Raw genomic sequence first — 22649 nt, 5'->3', positions numbered from 1 at the left:
AAGGTTCTCTGCTAATAAAATTAACATTTACAAGCAAGAATAAAGATAGACATTTACTGTGAGAAGATAGATATATAGATAGATAGATAGATAGATAGATAGATAGATAGATAGATAGATAGATAGATAGATAGATAGATAGATAGATAGATAGATAGATAGATAGATAGATAGATAGATAGATACTTTGTTGATCACAATATTTTGTTACAGAAGAAGCATCAGTGTGTTCAGACATAAAATAAAAAATACCTAAAAAGTGGAACAGAGAATAAACCAGATTTTTGGTCGAGCCAAAGTGCTGTACATGTAATAAAAACACATTACTACAATCACATTAAAAGACAATAATTTACAACAGAAATATAAAAAACAAAAACACAGGGAATAGTCAGGTGTCATGCTCCGCTCTGACTAGAAGGCCAGGGAGAAGAAGTGTGTTTTTAGTGAGGATTTAAAAACCCCTAGTGTCTGGGCCGACCTCACATGGAGGGGCAGAGTGTTCCAGAGCCTGGGGCCAGCTGCTGCGAAGGCTCGGTGACCTCGGGTTTTGAGCCTGGTCTTGGGCACTATCAGCAACAGCTGGTCAGCAGACCTTAAAGCTCTGGCTGGGGTGTAGCGATGGAGGAGTTCTGCTGTATAGGCCGGAGCCAGCCCATTTAGGGCTTTGAAAACAAATAAAAGGATTTAAAAATACATTTGGAACCAAATTGGAAGCCAGTGTAGTGAGGCCAGAATTGGGGTGATGTGGTCACGCTTTTTGTGGCCAGTCAGAAGACGTGCAGCTGCGTTTTGGACTAGCTGCAGGCGTTTAATTGAGGCCTGGTCCATACCCACATACAGAGCATTGCAATAGTCCAGTCTTGAGGTTACAAAGGCATTAATAACCCTTTCTAGATCTTTAAAAGATAAATACGACTTGGTTTTGGCCAATAATTTTATTTTGCTTGTCGAATTTAAAAGTGCTACTGAAGGTCACTCCAAGGTTCATGACAGAGGGGAGGATGTTTTCATTGAGAGAGCCCAGAATATCAACCGGAGAGGCTGGAGGTTGGGGTCCAAAAAAGATGACCTCGGTCTTGCTCTCGTTGAGGTTAAGGAAATGTTGGCTCAGCCAGGATTTTACCTCTGTTAAGCAGTCCATCAACTGCTGTAGTGAGTGTTTGACATTTGCTTTGAGAGGCAGATAGATCTGTACATCGTCGGCGTAGCAGTGGAAGGGAATATTGTGTTTAGTGAGAATTGAACCTAGGGGCAGTATGTACAGTAAAAAGAGGATGGGGCCCAGGATAGAGCCTTGGGGAACCCCACAGGTAAGAGGGGCTTTAGCAGAGGAGAAGGCACCTAGCTGCACTGAGAAGCTACGGTCTGTCAGGTAGGACCTGAACCATGCAAGGGCAGAGCCTGTGATGCCAGCGGACTGTTCAAGCCGTGACAACAGGATGCTATGGTCCACAGTGTCAAAGGCAGCTGTCAGGTCTAACAGCACCAGGACAGCTGGGCTACCAACCTGAGTCGGCGGCTAGGAGCAGATCATTAAAAACTCTTAAAAGGGCTGTTTCAGTGCTGTGCATGGGTTTGAAGCCAGACTGAAACTTTTCATGGATGCCATGCGTGGTTAAGAACGACTGCAGCTGGACATAGATTACTCGCTCCAGGGCTTTAGATAAAAAAGGTAGCTGGGAGATGGGCCTAAAATTTGCGAGAATGGAGGGGTCGAGATTTTTCTTTTTAAGTAGTGGCTGGACCATGGCATGTTTGAAGGCAGCTGGGACACATCCTGAGCTAAGAGAGGTGTTTATTAGTAATAAAATACTTGCTCCAACTGATTCGAAAACATCTCTGAGAAGGCGAGAGGGAATGCTGTCTGAGGTGCAGTTTGTCGGCCACAGGTGCATGACTACATCCGAGAGAGAAGAGAGGGATACAGGCTCAAAGTGGTCGAGGACAGCAGGGCACAGAAAAGGAGCAGGATCTGGGGTAGCACTAGTGTGGGCTAGCCTAAGAGCAGATACTTTTTCAATAAAAAATGTAAGAAACTTATCACAGAGAGTCGGTGATGGCACAATAGAAGAAACATCACAGGGATTAATAATAGAGTTCAGGACATTAAAAAGAACCTGAGGTTTATGGCTGTTTTTGTAGATTAACAGAGAAATGTGCTCTGTTTTGGCTGCTTTGACTGCCGTCTGGTAGTCGGAAAGGCAAGCACGAGGGATTTCTAGGGAGACATGGAGTTTATCCTTTTTCCATTTTCTCTCTGCACGCCTGCAGGTGCGTCTGAGAGCACGAGTACAGTCATTGAGCCACGGCTCTGAGAGAACTTTGGTGCGTCTAAGCGTAAAAGGAGCAACAGAATCCAGTATTAGGGTACATGTCGAGTCAAACATGGAGATAAGCTCATCAGCACTAAAAGCACAGTTCACCTCTAATTTACAGATCAGGGAAGCATTAAAAACATCAGAAAACTGTGAGGCAGTCAAGGGGTTAATCGAACGCAGACGACGCGCAGGGGCACGTGATTCGACTCCTGCGGAAGGGATCGAAGTTGTAAACAGAACCGGTAAATGGTCTGAGATACGCGTTGCTGCACAGATTTCATCCACAGACAGACAGTCCAAACGATAATACTAAATCTAAAGTGTGTCCATTATCGTGTGTTGGGCCAGCCACGGACTGAACGAGACCAAAAGAATCAAGGAGATTTAAAAAGTCCCTAACCAGAGGTTTGGACTCGCAACACACATGGACATTGAAGTCTCCGGAGATCAAAACACGATCATGCTTACACTACAGGAGCATAGACATACTTGTATATACATAGGATAGTATAATGTACAATGCACAGATATACAGAGAATTGTCGATTACCATTATAGCTGAGGGAACTCTTCATGTGTTGGACATTGTGTTGCTCACCTTCATTCTTACGGGACTTGACCAGTGTGACCTTGGCAGGCTTGGTTGGTGCAGAGGAGGTTTGTGATCGGCGATCGGAGCGCGGTGAGGCGCTCCTATCCCGCGAGGCGCTCCTCTCCCGCGAGGCACTGTGATCCCGCCTGCCGCTGCTGCTCCGCTCACGATCCGGACGCTTGCCGGTGCCCGTGCCTCCGCTCGCTCCTCCGTAGGCACTTTGGCTGCCATGTCCACTGTGGTGCTCATAGCCATCTTCCTCATCGCTGTCCTCCTCTTCATGCTCTGACATCGTCTCCCTGTCCCCTGGCCGAGAAACAGGTAACTGCACTTTCCTCTTCCGCCGAATAGTCTTTGAATAGATAGGAATTGTTTTTGTGTTAAAGAGGCAATTGTTATTGTCTCCATCACATCTGAAGTTAACGCGATCAGAGGATAATTGAAGTTGCACATTCAGATTTACACAGTGTCACACAAAATCTATCACTACAATCAAACTTACTATCTTTGCATTTTTCCCGCTCTTTCGGAGCTGCTGTACTGCATAGGCATGCTCCACGTTGTCCATAGAGACAGCATTGACCATCACCACTCGATCATTCTCTCTGAAACAATAAAAACAACTTAGTTAACAAACAATGTCTAAATAGCTGTAGAGATCGATGTTAATCCAACCCCATAACAGGGTGGTAGTCATTTATATAGAATAAAACTGAAATATTTAATAGGAGCTTACCAATGTCAAACTAACAGTCCAGCTACAACCCAAAAAATATAGTTTATAATTGTCAAACTTACTGTAGCAGTCCCTCAGCAGGACCTCCTTTCAGCACATCAGATATCACAATGGAGGTCTCTCCACTCTGGAAATGAGGGTTGTCTCGCCCACCTGAGATGGCAATACCAAACCCAAACCCTGGGGCCTACACACACACACAGAAAAGCATACACACTCACTGATACAGCATTATTGGCAGATGCTTTGGCCCTATTCCAGTCGTTGCTATAAGCAAAAACAGGCTAGTGGGCTCTCTGTAGGATCATTACCAGTGAAACCGCTGTTTGAGTAAAATAATGAAATGGGGTTTAAAACACTGGCACATGTACTGAAGAAAACAACAGAGCTCTGCATATGCATACGTTTTCCAAGACGTTTCCATGGAGGTTTTGAGGGCTGTGCGCAAACACCAGCACCAAGGGAGCGAGGCAAGTGATGTTAATGGCTGATCTTACAACCACAACAGCACAAGAGAACCGCAGGCCTCACCGGGCTGCTCCTTCAAGCCCAATAAAGCCGTACTAATTAGATTACAGCAAGCAGGCCAGTCTAGACAAGTGCTCTATACAATCCCACTGTACTACAGCTAACTACAGTTTAATGTCTCCAATCACATTCAGGATACAAGATCAAGAGTATATTTATAATATCACTTACCTCTGGTTGGATATGTATTTTAATAGTTTAATCTGATGATGCAGATTGTGCATGAGGGGTAATCAGACACCAGGGAAATCTATCATAATAACATGTGACTTTAACAGGACAAAAGCACATGGACTTAAGCCATTATCCTCATCTTTTCCTGGAGTTGTGTTAAGGAGAAGACTTTGTTGCCAACAGGAAGGAAGTGAAATGAAGTAGTAAGGATGTGGGTGCTGATTTCTGTCTTCCTAAGCCTTGTTTCCTGCCATCTGGGTTCCTTGACTATTGTTTCAGTACCACACATCCTGCTGCTACAGCTGTCCGTCTCAGTACAGAGAGGAGAGAGATGTATGGGCAGAGAGACACAGGGAGGAAAAAGTGAAGAATACTAAAAGACATACTGTAGGTTGGGATGCCTGGACAGACAGAGACTGAAGAAGACAAAGGGGAAAAAAGAGAGTTGTAAACACTTACCCTGTGAAGGGTCACTGTGTGCTGTTCCCATATGACCGTTTCCTCCATCGCTGCACTCTGCAACACAACAGACAAGAGGGAAAGGGTCAATATCTTGAGGCTGACTTATAAATTCATGTTTCCAGTATATTAAAATCCAGTTTATTACAATAATCCTGCAAGAAATAATGTCTTTGAGAAGCGTGTAATGTGTTCTTGAAGAGATTAAGCATGAAACTCCATGGTATTTCTTAGGCAGTAGTAAGTTGTGGTGTTGTTTGGACTGCATTATATTGAATGGGCTAATGTTACATCCATGAGAGTAGGGCTGTGCGATTATGGCAAAAATCATAATCACGATTATTTGGGTCAATAATTGATATCACGATTATTAAATACGATTATTCATTGACTTTGAAAACATCCATTTATTGAACTTTAAAACAAATACAAATAATAATTTGAACAGTATCTTTTTAACTGTTGATTACCCTGAACGTATAATTCAACTGAAAAACCAATACAAAAATAAATTAAATAAATGATACATTTAAATAAATAATATCAAAATAATAAATACCAATAAACAAGATCAACAAATATTTTGGCGCGCACTTCAACAAGCTACTAAACATATATAAATATGATAAATACAAATAAATGAGACCAAAATTAATTAGATCAAATATGTTGCAGTGCACAGTCACAACCAAGCAAAGCTAAATAATTGTTTTTTTCGATTATGTTGTTTTCGTAATTGTGGCAGGCCAAAATCGTAATTGCGATTAAAATACGATTAATTGCACAGCCCTACATGAGAGGCACAGAATATTAGAAATACCTGCTTCTTTAATGCAATATAATGAAGACACTTACAGTGTAGCATACAGTACAGCCTAAACAAATATCAGACTAAACTCAACCCATTTTTGAAATATATTATTTGGCTTTTTAGACATAACTCTATGTAAGGTAGAGCAGTTGTCTTACTGTTGCTGGGGACGTGTTTCAAATGTTTTAACAAAAAGGTATGAACACGATATAACTAATTTGAATTGAAGCCAAAAATTATCGCCCCTATATTACTTTTTATGATGTATGTATTTAATAGTGAATTATATTGTGAATCTTTCTATTCCTATATAGTAGAACAACCTCCTGAATGACAAAATGTCATTGACTCGTGAAATTCTGCAAACAATTGTTGAAATGTCTCCACATCCTGTTCAGTTTCAGTTGTTTGGCTACCAGCAAACTAGACTATATGCTTTGTTGCACGACTAAATCCCAGAGTCCTAAAGGTCTACATGTTCAAAGATTATGACAGCAGCATGAGTAAACAGCCGGCAGAGACTGACTGAGGTTCAAAAGACTGACTGAACCTTTGGATATTACTTCTGGATGGGTCGTCCCAGAGAGCTGAAGCAAAGCAGGTATTTAGCTGCTCCTCTGACCTGCCACACTGGATTAATCCGATGCCAGGCAGGCATCTTTTGCTTTCACTCATTCTCTTGTTCAGTTACATCATACAGGTTTTTCTTTATGCTTAATTCCACTTGTAGTATAAGCTTTTTTTATCTTAATTACTCCAGAATCACACACTGTACTTCTATTAGATCAAACAGACACTCCTCAATGTTTTCAGGTATATTTGTTCTTGTTTAACTCCAAGAGTGCCATGTCCCCAGCTTTTAATTTAAAGCTTTCCTCTGCTTCCCTCCAGCTGGAGAAGCTACACTTCTGTGTGTCTGTGTGTCTGTGTGTCTGTGTGTCTGTGTGTCTGTGTGTCTGTGTGTCTGTCTGTCTGTGTGTCTGTCTGTCTGTCTGTGTGTCTGCTTGCCTGCAGGCAGTGGTGGTACAGCTGTCTGTGGCAGAGTGCTGAGCACAGTCCAATGTGGCAGTGGAAGGAAACACATAAACTCCCGCACACGTGGCAGGGTGCTCATTTACAACAACCTTTATTATCAGCTTTTTGAAATAACACACCATGCCCTCTGTCCACCCTAAACACTACCATTGTGATAATTCCACTCCCTCACCCCTTAATCATCAGCTAATCCCCAAACCATCTAACCTATCATCTTCAACATCACCATGATCATTACTGTCATCCCCTTTCCTAAACACAGCAGGTTCACACTCCCATGCAGCATGTGCTGAGCCCACTGATCGGAGTGTGTCTGGTGGTTTTAGACATGGCCAGGCACAATGCTGTAGATTTGTTGGGGAAAAGACACGCCTGAACACACAGAAGACCCATTTCCTAATACTTACATTTGTGCAAATATCAAATAAAAAACAAACTATGTAATTTGACATTTAAACAAGAAGTAACTGTTAAAATAGGTGGTTATTAAAAAGAACTATAGGTCAAAAATGTAATAACATGTGCCTTTTTTTAAATAATTTATTATTTGACACATTTTCTAAGCAATACCGCTTACGGCCCGTCCACACAGCAGCGTTAAAAAAAATCTTGGAGGTGGGCGTATCTGAAGCTTGGGGATTTTTTGCGAGCAAGGCACCAACAACCAATCACATGAATCTCCCGCCCCCGACATACGAAGCAAAAAAGTTTGAAGTAAACTGGATATAAACTCCCCAAACAGGCGAAAACATACCACTGTCTCTGCCACCTCCCTCCATGCCTGGCTCCTCCGGTTTATATCCCGGTAGGTAAATAGGGACTGGTCATAAAGCACCGGGTGATTCCCTACCGCTAATTTCTCCTCCATTTTTTGGAATATGAGGAAATGACCTGCGGTATGTCTCTCCCAGCATACACGCGGTTTGATTGGCTAGCGCTTGAACTGTCAGATTTGCATACACGGGATTTGATTGGCTGACGCTTCCACCTCAGCTTCAAAAGTTGAACATTGCTCAACTTTGAATCCTGAAAATCCTGAAAATCTCCGCTCGCCTGCCCACAATGCAGTTCGGCGAAAAGTGAGGCAAAGTGACGTCACCCCATTCAAAGTGAATGGGCAGAAGCGTTTCAAGATTTTTTAACGCTGCTGTGTGGACGCTCCGTTAGAGGTTCTGGCTTCTCAAATGTGAGAGCCATTTATTAATCTTAATAAATAAAAAAATAATGAAAGGAAATCTTTGCTTGTTGGACGACGGATAGAACAAAACAAGCTGAGATCTTGGTCTCTTGGAACTCGTAGTGGGTATATCTTTTTTTAAACTATTGATTGCTTCATCAACAAAAAACAAAAGAAAAGGGAAAAAGAAAACATTATTTTTAATACTCATTTAAGTTAAGAGTTATTTGTGCCATCATTACCGTTGGGAGTGTGGTGACCTACAGGGAATGCTCATGTAAATGCAGCAATGCATGGTTGTCCAGCAAAGAAGTTAAACCAGGCTCAAATTTGAAATATTAACTAATCTTAACTCTCCAGACGGCATTAGTTCCTCCAGCTCGGCATCCTAGATCATATTTTATTTTCTCAGTAACAGTACCTAAACAAAACACAGGGACCAACACAGGCCCTCGCCCCATTTTAACTCGGGTTGGGTTTTCAGTCTGGCCCTGTAGGCCTATGCTGCACTTACTGTACTTACCTATATATATATGTGTGCTATATTGTAAAGGAGGTCTCTACCTGAATGAATCTCCAAGTTAAAATAAAGGTTGAATGAGGTCTTCAATTTGGTGTTTGAACTTCAGTCTTCCCCCTTCACCCCGTTCAGTTCAGTTGGCCTGCACCTTTAGAAAACACAGTTAACCCTTTGACCCTAATTTCCATGGCAGCTCTGTGTGGATGTTATTTATGTTCATAATTGGCGCAAAAGGGCTTGGGTGTTCCCCCTCTCTCTCCCTCCCTTGTCTGCCCCTAAGACTCCCACAGTAATGCCACCATTGTGTGAAAGGACCTGACCCATTTAACCACGGCTCCCCCCGGCATTCCCAAACACATCCATTCCTCTAGTGTTTGTGATATATTCATCCGTCCGTTCATCCATCCATCTATCCAACAGTTCAGGCAAACGGAGGGGGGGGGCTACACCATGAGAAACAACAGAGTGCGAGGGTCATGTGACCATGCGGTCAGGCAGGCAGGTGGCCTTGTCCTTGAACCGCGGCTGCACTGATAGGCAGTGAGAGGGAGGAGGGGGAGGAAGGCTGTGGGCTGCTTATACAACATGTACAGTACAGATGGACTGGGTACATAAAACTGCAGAGGATGACATGTTGAATGTCATTTCCCTTTTTTATTCACGGCTCCCTTTTCTCATTCCATCTGTTACACATGCACACATAAATGTACACCCCTACACACTGACCATTCCACAAAGACCACAAAGGAGGGTTTCCAGTATGTGAGAGTGTGAGCCATCAAGGCGTGGACATGCTCGTACCACTAACAGGACATATGAGTCATTAGATAGACAAGAGACTGCAAATTAAATTCCTATTCAACTATTTGAGCTAGGAGATTTTTCCAAAAGGGTTCACCCACATGATTTGAAGCTTCACTCTTTGCCGTAGTAATAAACCTCCAAAGATGGAATGCTTCAGAGTTTGTTTTTTTATAAATTATTTCATATGTAATAATAATGTATCAATCCCAAATAGCGCCTTAAATAAGATATAGTAATCCTACAGTATACATAATCAATATTAATCATTATTAATATTGCGCCGTTTGTTGTGTGTGGGGGTGTGTGTGTGTGTGTGTGTGTGTGTGTGTGTGTGTGTGTGTGTGTGTGTGTGTGTGTGTGTGTGTGTGTGTGTGTTAGGGCTGAACGATTAATCAATTTTAAATCGAAAGCGCGATTTGAAACTATGCGATTATCAAATCGCAAAGCCTGCGATTTCTTTTAAAACTTTTTTTTTTGTAGTTTAAAAAAAAAAAGATTCTTGTGTGTCAGTCATCCACACCAATCAGAAGTGCTGTGCTCCACATGTACCAGCCATTGTTAACCAATCAGAAGTGGCCCATGATAGAAGGTGATAGACAGATTGATCCAATCACCTGCCAAGTATTTTTGAAAGTGCCTGCCCTTTCCAAATGGCTTCCAATGGAGCTTTCCTAAATGGTTTGGTGAAACAAAGCATCTGAGTCAGGTTAGTAATGCTCCATCACATGTTTTACATCTATTACAGGGTGAATCTTAAACTGAAGCTTGACTTTAAAGCAACCCAACGGAAGTTTCATGTAAGTTTAGTTCTTTCACTCGTAGCTCGGGCTGCGGGGTGCTAGAGACGGGAGCACGTTGATACAACCTTCCTAGCCGGAGATATGGCCGCATTTTACAATAAACTTCCGTTGGGTCGCTTAAAAACAAATATCGCAAATCGTATCGCAATCGCAATATCTGTCCGAAAAATCGCAATTAGATTATTTCCCCAAATCGTGCAGCCCTAGTGTGTGTGTGTGTGTGTGTGTGTGTGTGTGTGTGTGTGCGTGTGCGTGTGCGTGTGTGTGTGTGTGTGTACAGATAATAATGGCCACAGTGTTTTTGAAAGTAGAATGTAAACTGGTGACAGCCAAGATGGTTAGGAGAGAGAACATATCGCTCTCTTCTCTTAGTCTGCTTAGAACATTTATTCCACTGGGACTACAGCTCAGTGTCTCAGATGAGATGATTACAGTAATTACTCACTGCAATGTGAAGTGATGATTAACAGGCTCGCTGATTGAGAGGAGGTATACGCAGGGTAGAGAGCTTGCTTAGTTTGAGTGAGATGTGAGAAGAAAACAAACAATATAAGTTACACAAATGAACTTCAACAGCTATTTCAAATGTGGTGTGGATGAGGGAGGCAACTGTGGTCTCAACTTTCATTAAACAAAAATGTTCTGTGTGCAAAAGCTGTGGCTCAGTGTCTAATTGTAATTTGGTTTTCTAGTTACGGGAACATTTTAGATGATGCAGGATCACAGAACATGGCAGGCCAAAACAAACATCAACAGAAGTGTGTCTCATTTTTCGGAGGTAAAGAAATAATAAAAAAACTGTCAAGAACAAAGAATGCGGTTTATCACTGAAGTCACAGATTTGTGTGAAACAATGGTGTGCTTGATGTTGCACAAAGTGACGGCAGCCTAGTGTATTTATACATCCATATTAGTCAGGGTTGAGTTCTGGCCAGAAAGGCCCAGGGCTGGGAAACAAAGAGCAGCCACCAAACACACATGTGTACTTGTCCGCGCACTCACACACTCACTCACACACTCACACACGCACACACACAAGCCGGGATCCAACACTACAGGGCCTCTTTGTTCGAGCTAGAGCCAGGCATGGCCCTGCCTGGCTCACCATAACAGAGTCCAGCACAGAAGATAACAGCACACTCAGGCTCTTCAAAGGAGGATCTGCAATCCAGTTCTTTTGACAAAAAGATGAACAGACGGGAAACATTAATGATGGAATGGGACAATAATAACCTGCTGCAGAAAGCTATGATAAGTAGGATTAGGCCAAGCATGCACATCTTCACACACGCCTCTCAGTCTCTATAGTCATCAAACATGTTCTCATTTACAGACTCTGCAAAGAACTGAGTAGCTACACACTTCAAACATCTAAAGAGTGTGTGCACTAGATGTCCCTCCGTTCTGCAAACAAATGAAATGTCAGCTGATTAATGTCAGTAAACATTCAGCCACAAACAACCAAAAACACGAGACCTGGGTCAAAGTTGGATTCAGGAGAATGAACTTAATCAACTTATCAAGGAAAATGACAAAACAGCAGAAGACTATCAGGTCATCTTAAAAGTCATGTCAAGAGCTGAGAGGAGGTTTGGAAGAAGTATAATACAAGCTCTTTATTAGTGCTCTGCAAATGAAACAGTTGTCCAGCAGGCCATTACTCTCCACCTCCCTTCATCTCACTTCCCTTCATCTGAACCACAGGAATGCTTCACACAGTGGGCGTATAAAATACAACATCTAAGATGTAGTTTTTTTACAAAAAAGGGAAGAAAGAAAGATGAAAGGATATGTAAGGACTGACTTGTCCGTCATTGAGGACAATTCCTTATTCTCCTTAGATCTTGGTGAGGTACAGATAGAAATACTGAGAAATGGGGCTAGCACCAGAGTGTCTAGATGACGATAAGGACGAGGTAAGGACGAGGTAAGGTCCTGACTAAGCTTTAGGTCATTGTGCCTGCTCTTCCCTGATAGCCTGAGGCAGGATGTAAGCAGGAGCAGCCACATCACCCACAGGAAAACACTCACTTCCTGTTTGCAGGAAATAGCTTCAGCTTCCAGAGAAATCCCTGAGCACACTATTGTAAATGCTTACTAGTATACTCACCTCATCTTACAACTTCCAAAATAGTTTAACTATTCAAAAGCGCCAAGATTCTAGACACACACAACTTGAATTACATATACTTTTCCCTGAAAGGTAGAATTTCAGCACTTAAGTGAACAAATACATACACTCAACATGTCATTAGGGTGTTCTGCAGAGAGGCTAAAGACTGCAGCCAAACCTGGGTAGATGCATGCATTATAGTTGAAGAGAAAAGTTGGGACTAACATTAAAGGATCAACATTTAGACAAGCAGCACTCCCCGTCACTGGGGCAATTGTATCCATGGTAACTGTAACTCCCTGCATACCGGACCCAAAGGAAAGAGTGAGGCAGCAGTACACTCAAACAAGACATAATTAGAGACACACGCACATGCTCTTTCTGGAGGGCATGCACTCAACAGCAAACATATGCAAATGCATAAAGCCTCTGATGTAAGCTTTTTACATTCTGTCTTTCAGATTAGCGTGTACTCTCTCTGCCATCCTCTGAAGTGCACATGGAATCACAAACCCAACAAAAAGTCTGCCGTCACCCTCAGCTCTAAAACAGATGAATTCAACAGTAGCTGAACTTCTCAGTTTTAGGGCAGGTAGAGACGTTGATAGGAGGAGAGGCGGCTGCAAGTGTGTGCGGACACATGGCCGTGCAGATTAGGGCAAGTAGCCAATGGGCAGATGACGATGATGATGATGCAGAGCTTCATTCAGCAGTGATGTACTGTTGTGCTGACATGCTCAAATGTGCTTCAGTTAATTAGTCTCAAACAGCAAAACCCCTCCACCTAGGACGCTGCCGCAACAGCATCACACAACACACACACACACACAACACACACACACACAACACACACACACACACACACAATACACACACACACACACACACACACACACACACACACACACACACAACACACACACTACACACACACACACACACACACACACACCACACACACACACACACACACACACACACACACACACACACACACACACACACACACACACACCACACACCACACACACACACACACACACACACACACACACACACACACACACACACACACACACACACACACACACACACACACACACACACACACACACACACACACACACACACACACACACACACACCTCTGAAATCTATCTGACACAGAGACACTGCTGGAATAGTGAGGGTAGGAATAAAATACAAAACCTATAATCCAGGCTTTTAGATTAAAACGTTAATCTGAGCCATGCTTCCCTCTGAAGTCGACTGCTGCTGTCTCATGAAGCAGACAGAGGGAAAGAGTGACATAGAGAAAAGGAGGGATGAGTGAATGGATGGATGGATGACGGGTTGCAGAGTTGAGAACAGTGTTGTCAGAAATCACATTTCTTACAGCGTGGGTATTTTATATCGTCTGTTTTAATGCCTTCCAAATGATCTGAAGATAAATCACTAAATGGTTTTATCAAAAACCTTTGATTGCAGTCAAATCTGCCACTTCTATGTTCTTGTATAAATCAACACCGGTTACCTCTGTGCTGTTTCAAACTGGTGCAAGAATTCCAAACCCAGTCCCACACCACTTATCTATAGGTATATATATATAACTCTGAAGAGTCTTGAGACCAGCTGATAGCTTGTCAGCAAAATGCAAATACTTCGTCCCATTTGAACAAGTTTTTTGCGGATGCCATTGACACTTTTGTAAGGAGGTGTTTGCCTATGTGTAAAAAAAAGACTCCCTCAATCAATTCGTTTACATTTTGAGGAATTAAAGTGAGATATATGCGTACAGATTTTAAATTAGAACATTTAAATTCAGGAAGAAAATGTCCATCTGGCTCTTTTTGGTTGCTCATTAATTATCTCTGTGTGTAATGCTCAGTGTTTATAAAACCCCAGAGATGTGGAACATATAGCTCTGCTCTGTTGAGTTACAGTTTTAACAGTGTTGACCCAGGAGTCTGCATATTTAATTTGAGACAACTGCATATTAGGGAGCACCCTCAACATGAACAGAAATCATGTTTTCGCAACGTCTTTGAGTTTTTAGAAAAGCGCTATATAAGTGTCATGTATTATTATTATTATTATTATTATGTGAAAATCATAGAGGTAACGAACTTCCACTTTTTAAAATGAGCTTGGTTGTAGCCTCTGGGTCAGGTGCAGGCTCTGATTATTTTCACTGGCCACATGTGCAGCGGGCTGTTCTCTGCTGTGCACTGAAGCAAACAAGCAGCTAGCAAGGCTAGGCTAGCATCTCATGTGCAGCTCAGCCAGCAGCAAAGTCATCCGAGCTCAACCACACTAATTGTTCCCTGCCTAGAGAGGCGGCCAGTGTTGAGGTCACAGGATGGTAACTTCTGGTGGGATTCTGACTTCCAACTTTTTTTCACATTCCTTTCCGTTGGTTAAGTTCAACATTTTGAAAGGCCACTGTCATCAGCTTTCTTTATCTTAACCTACTTTTACCTCCTCAATAATAGCAGTGATTATAAGTAGTGCATACATGGTGGTGGGTGTACTACGGAATGCTAAAAGGTAGGGTAATACGCTGTTGTTTTTATATTTGTATCTGGGGGACTATATTTATATATTCACATACAAAACATTCAGCACTCACACACCACACTTTGTTTTTGTGTCTGTGGAAACAGAAACTGTGCGCCAAGGCATTGAGAAAGATAACCAGATCCAGCACTGGAACCTTAGGATTCAGCCAATCACCACACATATAACAATCAGTATTCCCACCCTACCCCTCCCATGACACACACACACTCTACAGGAATGTGCAGATAAGGAGACAAGGCCCAGCGCTCTCACACTCACACAGCTCTCTCCCTTACAGTACCCCACCCAAGCCCCCCTCAATCTCCCTCTGTGGTTTAGTACGACTCCTTTGCCCTTCTTCTGTCTCACTGACAATGAAAGCAAGAGCAGAAAACACAACAATTGAAACTTTGATGATATAAAGTAACTGGGTCATTTTAATATTGGAGAACCAAAATAAATATCTCATTGACAAGTATCAGTGAGGAAAGGTAAAAAGAGTGATGGTCTGGCAGTGATTTAGTGATTACTGATCAATCACAGTATTTATCCCAGTGTAAATGTGTCGATAAATGGGAGCCCTGTGTTGCTATGTATTGTGATCAAAAGAAAATGTATTGTCACAAGATATTTTTAGTACGTTTGAGGTTAGGTCTGAATTCATTACTGATCTAAATGTACTCTTATTGAACACTATACAATTAAACCAGTGTTTCCCCTAGGTTTACTGCTTTGGGGGGGTGCTGCCTGAGCGTTTTTTTTTTAAATCCTCTGGAGCAGAGAGAGGAGCTGTGGATTATTGTTATTGATTAATGCATCAGTGTTTCTTAGGGTCAAAAACACTAAACTCACAACTTAAAATGAAAGTGTTTAGTTTATTTAATAAAAGAGCACATGTTCAATGTGAAAAGTGACAGTAGATATAGATTTTTTTTTTTTTTTTTAAAAACACCTTCAATTTCAGGGGGGGCGCGGGGTGCAGCGCCCCTCCAAGACAATGGTAGGGGAAACACTGTAAACTGATTAGCTACAACATCTTTTGGCATCTAACCAGAAGTGTAACCAATCATTAACACACAGTTACACTTATACATCTGTTGAAGGCATATGGTCCCAACATAGTTACATTTAATCAGCTGAATTGCCTTCATTCAAAGAACCAACACAGCAAAGACACAGGTAAAGGTTCAATAGTGCCTAAACACTAAGACATGTTCTAATGACAACAAGCAAGCTTTACAGAATCTCAAAGACTATTTGAGTCACAGTGTGTAATTTGAAAAAACATATATATTTATAATCTATTCTTGCACAAAATACATTAAATATAACAATGTCTATATACACCATTACAATTTATGTCTGTTTTCAAAAATGTTCAATACCTTTCTTTTTACAATCAAATTGACAAACCTTCAAGGATTTCAAAGACTTGTGGGAAACATGATGAATTATTTAAAATAAAGACAGAACGGTGCATGTGCAGCCCTCTACACCTTGATCCTGTAACACAGTAGTCGGCTTCAATTCATTGATGAGTGTCGTACTCGTATAGCAGCGTCTAAATTGCAGTTCAGTTGGTATGACACATAAAACTACCTGTAAATGCCAACTTCTCATTGCAACATACTACACTACTCCAAGTGAGCATAACAAGTAGTTCTAGATCAGAAGATAAGCCACACAGGGTTCAAAGGGTTATAGGAGTGTCCGTGTTGTGTTTTATTGGGAAACCAAAACATTGATATTCTTGGGGTTTGTACATGATGCTTCACACACACACACACACACACACACACACACACACACACACACACACACACACACACACACACACACACACACCACACACACACCCACACACCACACACACACACCACACACACACACACACACACACACACACACACACACACACACACACACACACACACACACACACACACACACACACACACACACACACCACACACACACAGCACACACACACACACACCACACACACACACACACACACACACACACACACACACACACACACACACACACACACACACACACACACACACACACACACACACACACACACACACACACACACACACACACACACACACCACACACACACACACACACACACACACACACACACACACACACACACACACACACACACACACACACACACACACACATTAAACAAAGGGGTGATTCAGCCAGGGGTCTCACTCATGTTTGCCTATCTCCACAGTCCACACAGGAGGGCCACAGTAAGTTACTACCAGCAACCACCCGTAATAAAAGCTTCTGTCTAACCACAATGTAACTGCAAACACTACATGATCATGATGGGAGCAACATTTGAATATTCAAACATTAACTTGGAGCAGGCAGCTGAAATATTTGACACAGAAATAAAAACATTACGACTTTCACATTTCACGTTGCAAAACATCTCTCAAACTATGCAACTCTGAACCGCAACTCATGGTGTGCACGATCACATGGTGCCATAAAACAAGGGGCCAAGCCCACTCAACAGCATTCCCAAGCCTTCTGAGGACTCTGCTACAATAGGCATGTTGTGGGGCAGAATCTATAGTGAATTAATGAGTTACTGTTGGAGCGGCCATTTTCCCAGCACTTAACTGGCAACATAATTACCGTTCCCTCAAGAGATGAGAGATTGGGAGGGGGTGCATGCATTCTTTAACAAGATGCACAAGCTCAGAGAGATAATACATAAATGACTTCTAATGACATCTAAAAAAAGACCGATAGTAGAGGGGAAGCTCGTACACCCCAATGCACCTAATGAACTAATTACAGTGAGCAAAGAACACATCTGTAATGAAGCCTTATCCTCTGGTTATTCAGCAGTGAGTGAACGTCATTACAGATAGAGGAATGAGGGGAACACATCCAGATCCTTTACAGTATCTGCAGTGCAGATACAAAGTCAAGGTTATGCTCGAATAAAACAATTTCAACAGGACTGACTTCTGAATAGACCTGCATCGAAGCATTCCTTTGATATCTGTGAAATGAAAGGTTTTCGAGCTACAACAGCAACACTTCACAGGTGGAAGCATCTGCATATTGGCGCTAAAATTGACACATACCATTGTGGCTCCTCTTGCATCACTCACACACATAGCTGTCATACTATGAACTGAAACGTCTGCCTGTTTATCTTTTGTTTTTACTTGCATCATCAAGGAGTGACGGGAAAGATCTTTATGAGTGACATTTGCATCGATGACAAAACTTTAAATGTTTAACTGTCATTACCACCTCATAGTTAACCTGTATACGCACAATGAAAACTAATTCAGTTTGCAGACATGAGCTGATGATGTGGAGAGAGAGAGAAAACACACCCTCAGGTCTGACTCAGCTAACCAGGGGTTGCTGCTCTGGTTTTCATGGGAACCAGGAGTGAGAGAGCCAGGTCACACGCATGTGATGGATATCCATATTTAACTAAAAGCAAAACCCAGTCTTGTTGAGCCATTAGCTACGTTATGTTAAGTCTGGTTTTAGTTTGGTCGGCTCAAAAATATTCCTTTCAGACTGTGGGGGGGGGCTGAGATGTTTCAGCATTTTTCTGTTTACCGTGTCAAATCTTTTGAAAGTCACTCAGTCACGCATTCCTGCATGTTAAACAGGTTTTTAATACAGTATTTCATTATTTAGTTTTTGGATCATGTTACAGAAAACTATTTTAACGCAAAAATAACTTATTTAAAGCAGTTTTAGAAAGAAGGAGAAACACAGTATCTGCACACTGGAATATAGTTTGGAACATAATTTAATTGCACTTTTGAACTACATCAGCTCAAGCAACCCAAGGCAGCAGGTTTAAGATGTGTAAAGATGATGGGTTTTTGGTACACTGTAAAGAATACACACAGTTCCTTTTACATGCGGCAATATTAACATTTAGCAGGAAATAATACTTCTATGGTCAGACAAGATAACAGTGTATAAACTCTATTGTAAAAGGCTTCTGAGATACGCTTACGCTCTGACAGAAGTCTGATATCTGGGAAACAGACACTGGTAGTGATGCTTATGCCCTATATCGTCTAAAGCAGCGGACAATGTCCCCCACAGGCTGATGACTCTGTTTCCCAGACACAAACAGGGCTGCCTCCCAACACTGTGAAAGATAAGCAAATCAACACACAGCAGTGTGTGTGTGTGTGTGTGTGTGTGTGTGTGTGTGTGTGTGTGTGTGTGTGTGTGTGTGTGTGTGTGTGTGTGTGTGTGTGTGCGTAAAGGCATGTAGGGCAACAAGCCTTGGGATAAATGTGTTCCTGCATCCTTCTCTCTTCCCTAACCAGCTGAGCCACGGCTTCCACATGTACACTCTCTTGTCACTCCCCTCTCTCTCTCTCTCTCTCTCTCTCTCTGTGACTGTGTCACACACACAACACCCTGTATCAAATCCCCTATGCCTGCAGTAGGAATGATAAATCCCTGCAGAGACCTGCCCTTCCCTGCCAGAAAGGATGCAAGGATGGCGTGAAATGCCCTAGCATGGATAGGAAAGCTGCCTGATGAGGAAAAAGAGATATATTATATTATATTACAGTTCCCTCCATCAATCTCCATCAGCATCAGCAGGGTAGTGAAAGGTGGTTGATCAGTTTATTCCACTGGCCACTATGTTTCAGCAAACAAAGGGCTAACAGCAGGATGATCTTCCTGAGGGAGATCTGTGAAATATGTTTAGACTTTGTCATTCAAAAGCAGAACTACTCCAGTCTGTACACTATGGACCAGTGCTCAGGTCTCTGGGGTGTTTTTGGTTCTGCTTGCAACTCCCTGCTGGTCTAGCCCCACTTTATGTGGAAAACTCACCTCAGATAGTTGAAGTCTGGAAACATCCAAAGGCCAGTCGGATCAAAATATGACCTACAAATGAACTAAATTACATATTTTCAAACTTCTAAAATCCTCATCCATGATTGAAAATGAAACTTTACAATATGGCCAACTTTTTTTAACCAGAAGCAGATTTTGGTGGAAAGTTTAGGAGAAATAGGAACAACAATACAGGATCGCACCCATGTTATTCCAGAAAACGTCGAAGACATCCAAGCGAGTAACGCAAGGGTTCATGTTGATTACTCGAACACGCAGATAGATAACTGTCAATCAATATCAGCCTGCTGTGAATAACGCCCCCCTTTAAGACGTGTTATGCATAGCATTACCAAACCACAATAAACACAACTATTTGTTGATTGTTTTGCAAGGCTACTGCAGATCTTTTCCACAAAACTCAGTGACCAACACCCCTCAAGAAAATGTGCTCCACCCTATTTTCCTGTTGCAATTAAATGATATGGAAAGAGATATTAATGTTGTTTAGAATTGGCTTCATAACATGTAAAAGCATAAGAGCTATTCTGCTGAAAATGAAGATTAAAGGAGGGAGAGTCAGTCTTTTAAGATCTGCCATGTGATTCAGATTATAGCCGGTGTATCTCTCCCTCCCACTCCTTCCTTCTCCATTTCACCCTTCCTATAACCCCTCCCTCAAAAGGCATTTTCTGCTTTCCTTGGTTTTCTCTTTCTGCTATCCACCTGCCTCCTGCTGTGTGTTTCTTCCCTGGACTTTCCTCCAGGGAAGAAAGGATAAGCAGGTCTGATGTCCTTGATATCTGTCACACTGCACAGTCTTCTAGCATTGAAAGAACAACAGCTGCTTTCTCTCAATATTTGTTTCCAGACAGGCCACTGTCTACTGTCGACTCTTTAACAAATCTGTGCACAGTGGGGCTGGCCATCTGGACACAATCATAGGAATGTAAGCATACTCCTGGGACATATCACATTGTGATGTTCCAATGTATAAAAGGCATTTTTAAACTGATCGTTTTCAGTTATTGAGCTATATTTAGCTCGATCCGATCCTTTGCTTTCAAATAAACTTTGTTTTACCCACAAAGCTTTCATGCACAGCAACACAATGTGTGCAGTCATCCACTCTCCAATATCAGGTTGGGACCATCAGCAAATATCATTACAATGATTCTAATTTACTCGAATTGGCTGCAAAAAACTTCACCGGGACATCCCTGCATACTCTGCAGTACTTTTTATTGCAATTGTTGCAGTTTGTTATGTAAATTCAAGTCTCTCAAGGTCTCTGGACATATGCCTAGACATTTGTTTTAACCAATGAATAATCTACTTGTATTAATATCCAGATAGGTCACAGCCCAAAAGCTGAAGCCAGGCTGAAGGAACAGACCTCTGGCTGCTGTCTTCATTATGATCCACTGGCAGCCCTCTCCTTTATACAGAGAGACAGCCCTCACTGCACCTGCACTGCTTAAGGGCAGGAAGGACTTTGAATCAAATGCCTCAAATCATAGACTGGCCCGTTAGTGTCAGAAGGAATGAGTTTAGGTGTGTTTTGTGTCTCAAGGTTTTACACCAAGGCTGCAACTGGACATTAAAAAATTAGCTTGATCGTGAGTTTGAGTATTCTCTGTGACATTTCAACCAAGATTACAATCAGTATCAATAAGCGTTCTTATTGCATGTATGAACGTCTAACAAGAATAATGTTACAAGTTGCATTGTCTCTGTTAAAAAGGAAGGCATCTGAAGCAGCTTGGGGAGTGTCTCAACAGAAAATGGGATAAATGCTTTATAATCTGATGGCATAACTCCTTGTCACACACGGCAGACATTAGCCGTTCTATCTTGTGTTTATTACAAGCCACATCAGCCCTGATTCTCCAGAAATGGCGGGGAGCCTACGACACAGAACAAAAACACCAGCAGGACTTTTTCCTCTCCCTAGCACTCAATCCTCTAATTACATTTCCCTCCTCAGTGATGTAAATAGGGATGTGTAATCATCAAAGCAAAACAGAGGCTGTTCTTGGCCCGCTGTGCAACTCTAATTAATACTACCTCCTTCAACCAAATGCATGTTACACTTATTTGGTCTGTCTTCTCAGAAAGTCTGAAGGCTTGAGGGACTGCTGAGGCTCTGAATTATGTTTCTTTTTGCATTGCATTCACAAAAGTAAACAGGAATGGCTGAAGGCCAAACGCAAAGAAGAATGAGGCCAACATGCACTCTGGTGAGGAAGAGATGATGCCAAATCTTCAGTGGATTCATTTGTTTTTTAGCTAGTTCAATATCAGATAAATGACTGGCTCATTTAAAAACCTCAAAGAGCTCAATCAAGTTCAGATTTAAATGATACCTATGATTGGTTAACATAGTGTACCAATATCACTACTTAACAATTCCATTCAATTTGAAATATGCTTAAACGTTATGTTACTACGCACTGTTCAGACAGTCACTCTCTTCCCTGGGTCTTTTTTCCAAGCTTTGAAAACAGCATCCTTTCCTCTCTCCTTGGTGCCAGGGCAAGAACTCTTGCACTAAACAGAAAGACATTTCCTTTTCCGTCGTCATAGAAATGCATCCTGCTATAAACAGCAATTAACATGAACTGTTATTTTGTAGTGTAGGTCAGTCATGGCATACAAAGGAAAGGCAGCATCAAGTGAACTCTTACAAAGTGCTTATTATTTGTGCTAACCCTAATTGTTTTTACCGAAGTTGCCACTATTCAGTGAATGCTAAATATTTACTAACACAGCATGCTAACCTAATGACACACTTTTGCACAATATTAGCATTTTGACCTCTGACACTTGAAGTCACCACACCTACAGATGTTCGTCCATTCCTGAAACAGCGTGGAAACATTGTATTGAAGTTAATTATTAACCGAACTTTGTGACTAATACTGATGTCATGTCAGGTCAGTCTATCACAACTTATGAGGTGGGAGTTAATATGATAGACAATGAGTGATTAAGTGCATGGAAGGGTAATGCAGTTGAAAGGCAAGTCATACTTGTTTGTGCTTTTCATCTCTTCGAGACGTCAAATCATCAACTGAACAATAGGACCTGAAATAAGCAGGCAAGATGTCCATTTATCACGACTAAGAACAAATTAAATAGCAGAATAAAG

At 41.9% G+C, this 22649-nt stretch overlaps 1 protein-coding gene across 10 annotated transcripts in view; it reads right to left on the bottom strand.

Moving 5' to 3' along the window:
- Positions 1–22649, bottom strand: part of tjp1a (tight junction protein 1a) — a 90989-nt gene that overhangs the window by 26573 nt on the left and 41767 nt on the right. For all 10 annotated transcript variants that reach the window (XM_034117106.1, XM_034117111.1, XM_034117108.1 and 7 more), the window contains 4 exons: positions 4811–4867; positions 3712–3836; positions 3416–3518; positions 2920–3265 (listed from right to left, as the gene is read on the bottom strand). In XM_034117106.1, coding sequence (XP_033972997.1) covers positions 2920–3265; positions 3416–3518; positions 3712–3836; positions 4811–4867 — 631 coding nt within the window. The remainder of the gene's footprint in view (positions 1–2919; positions 3266–3415; positions 3519–3711; positions 3837–4810; positions 4868–22649) is intronic.

This window comes from Trematomus bernacchii, unplaced genomic scaffold, assembly GCF_902827165.1.
Source record: "Trematomus bernacchii unplaced genomic scaffold, fTreBer1.1, whole genome shotgun sequence".
Classification (NCBI taxonomy): domain Eukaryota; kingdom Metazoa; phylum Chordata; class Actinopteri; order Perciformes; family Nototheniidae; genus Trematomus; species Trematomus bernacchii.
Note: the sequence above shows the minus strand (reverse complement) of the source record. Positions and strands in the feature narration are given on the sequence as shown.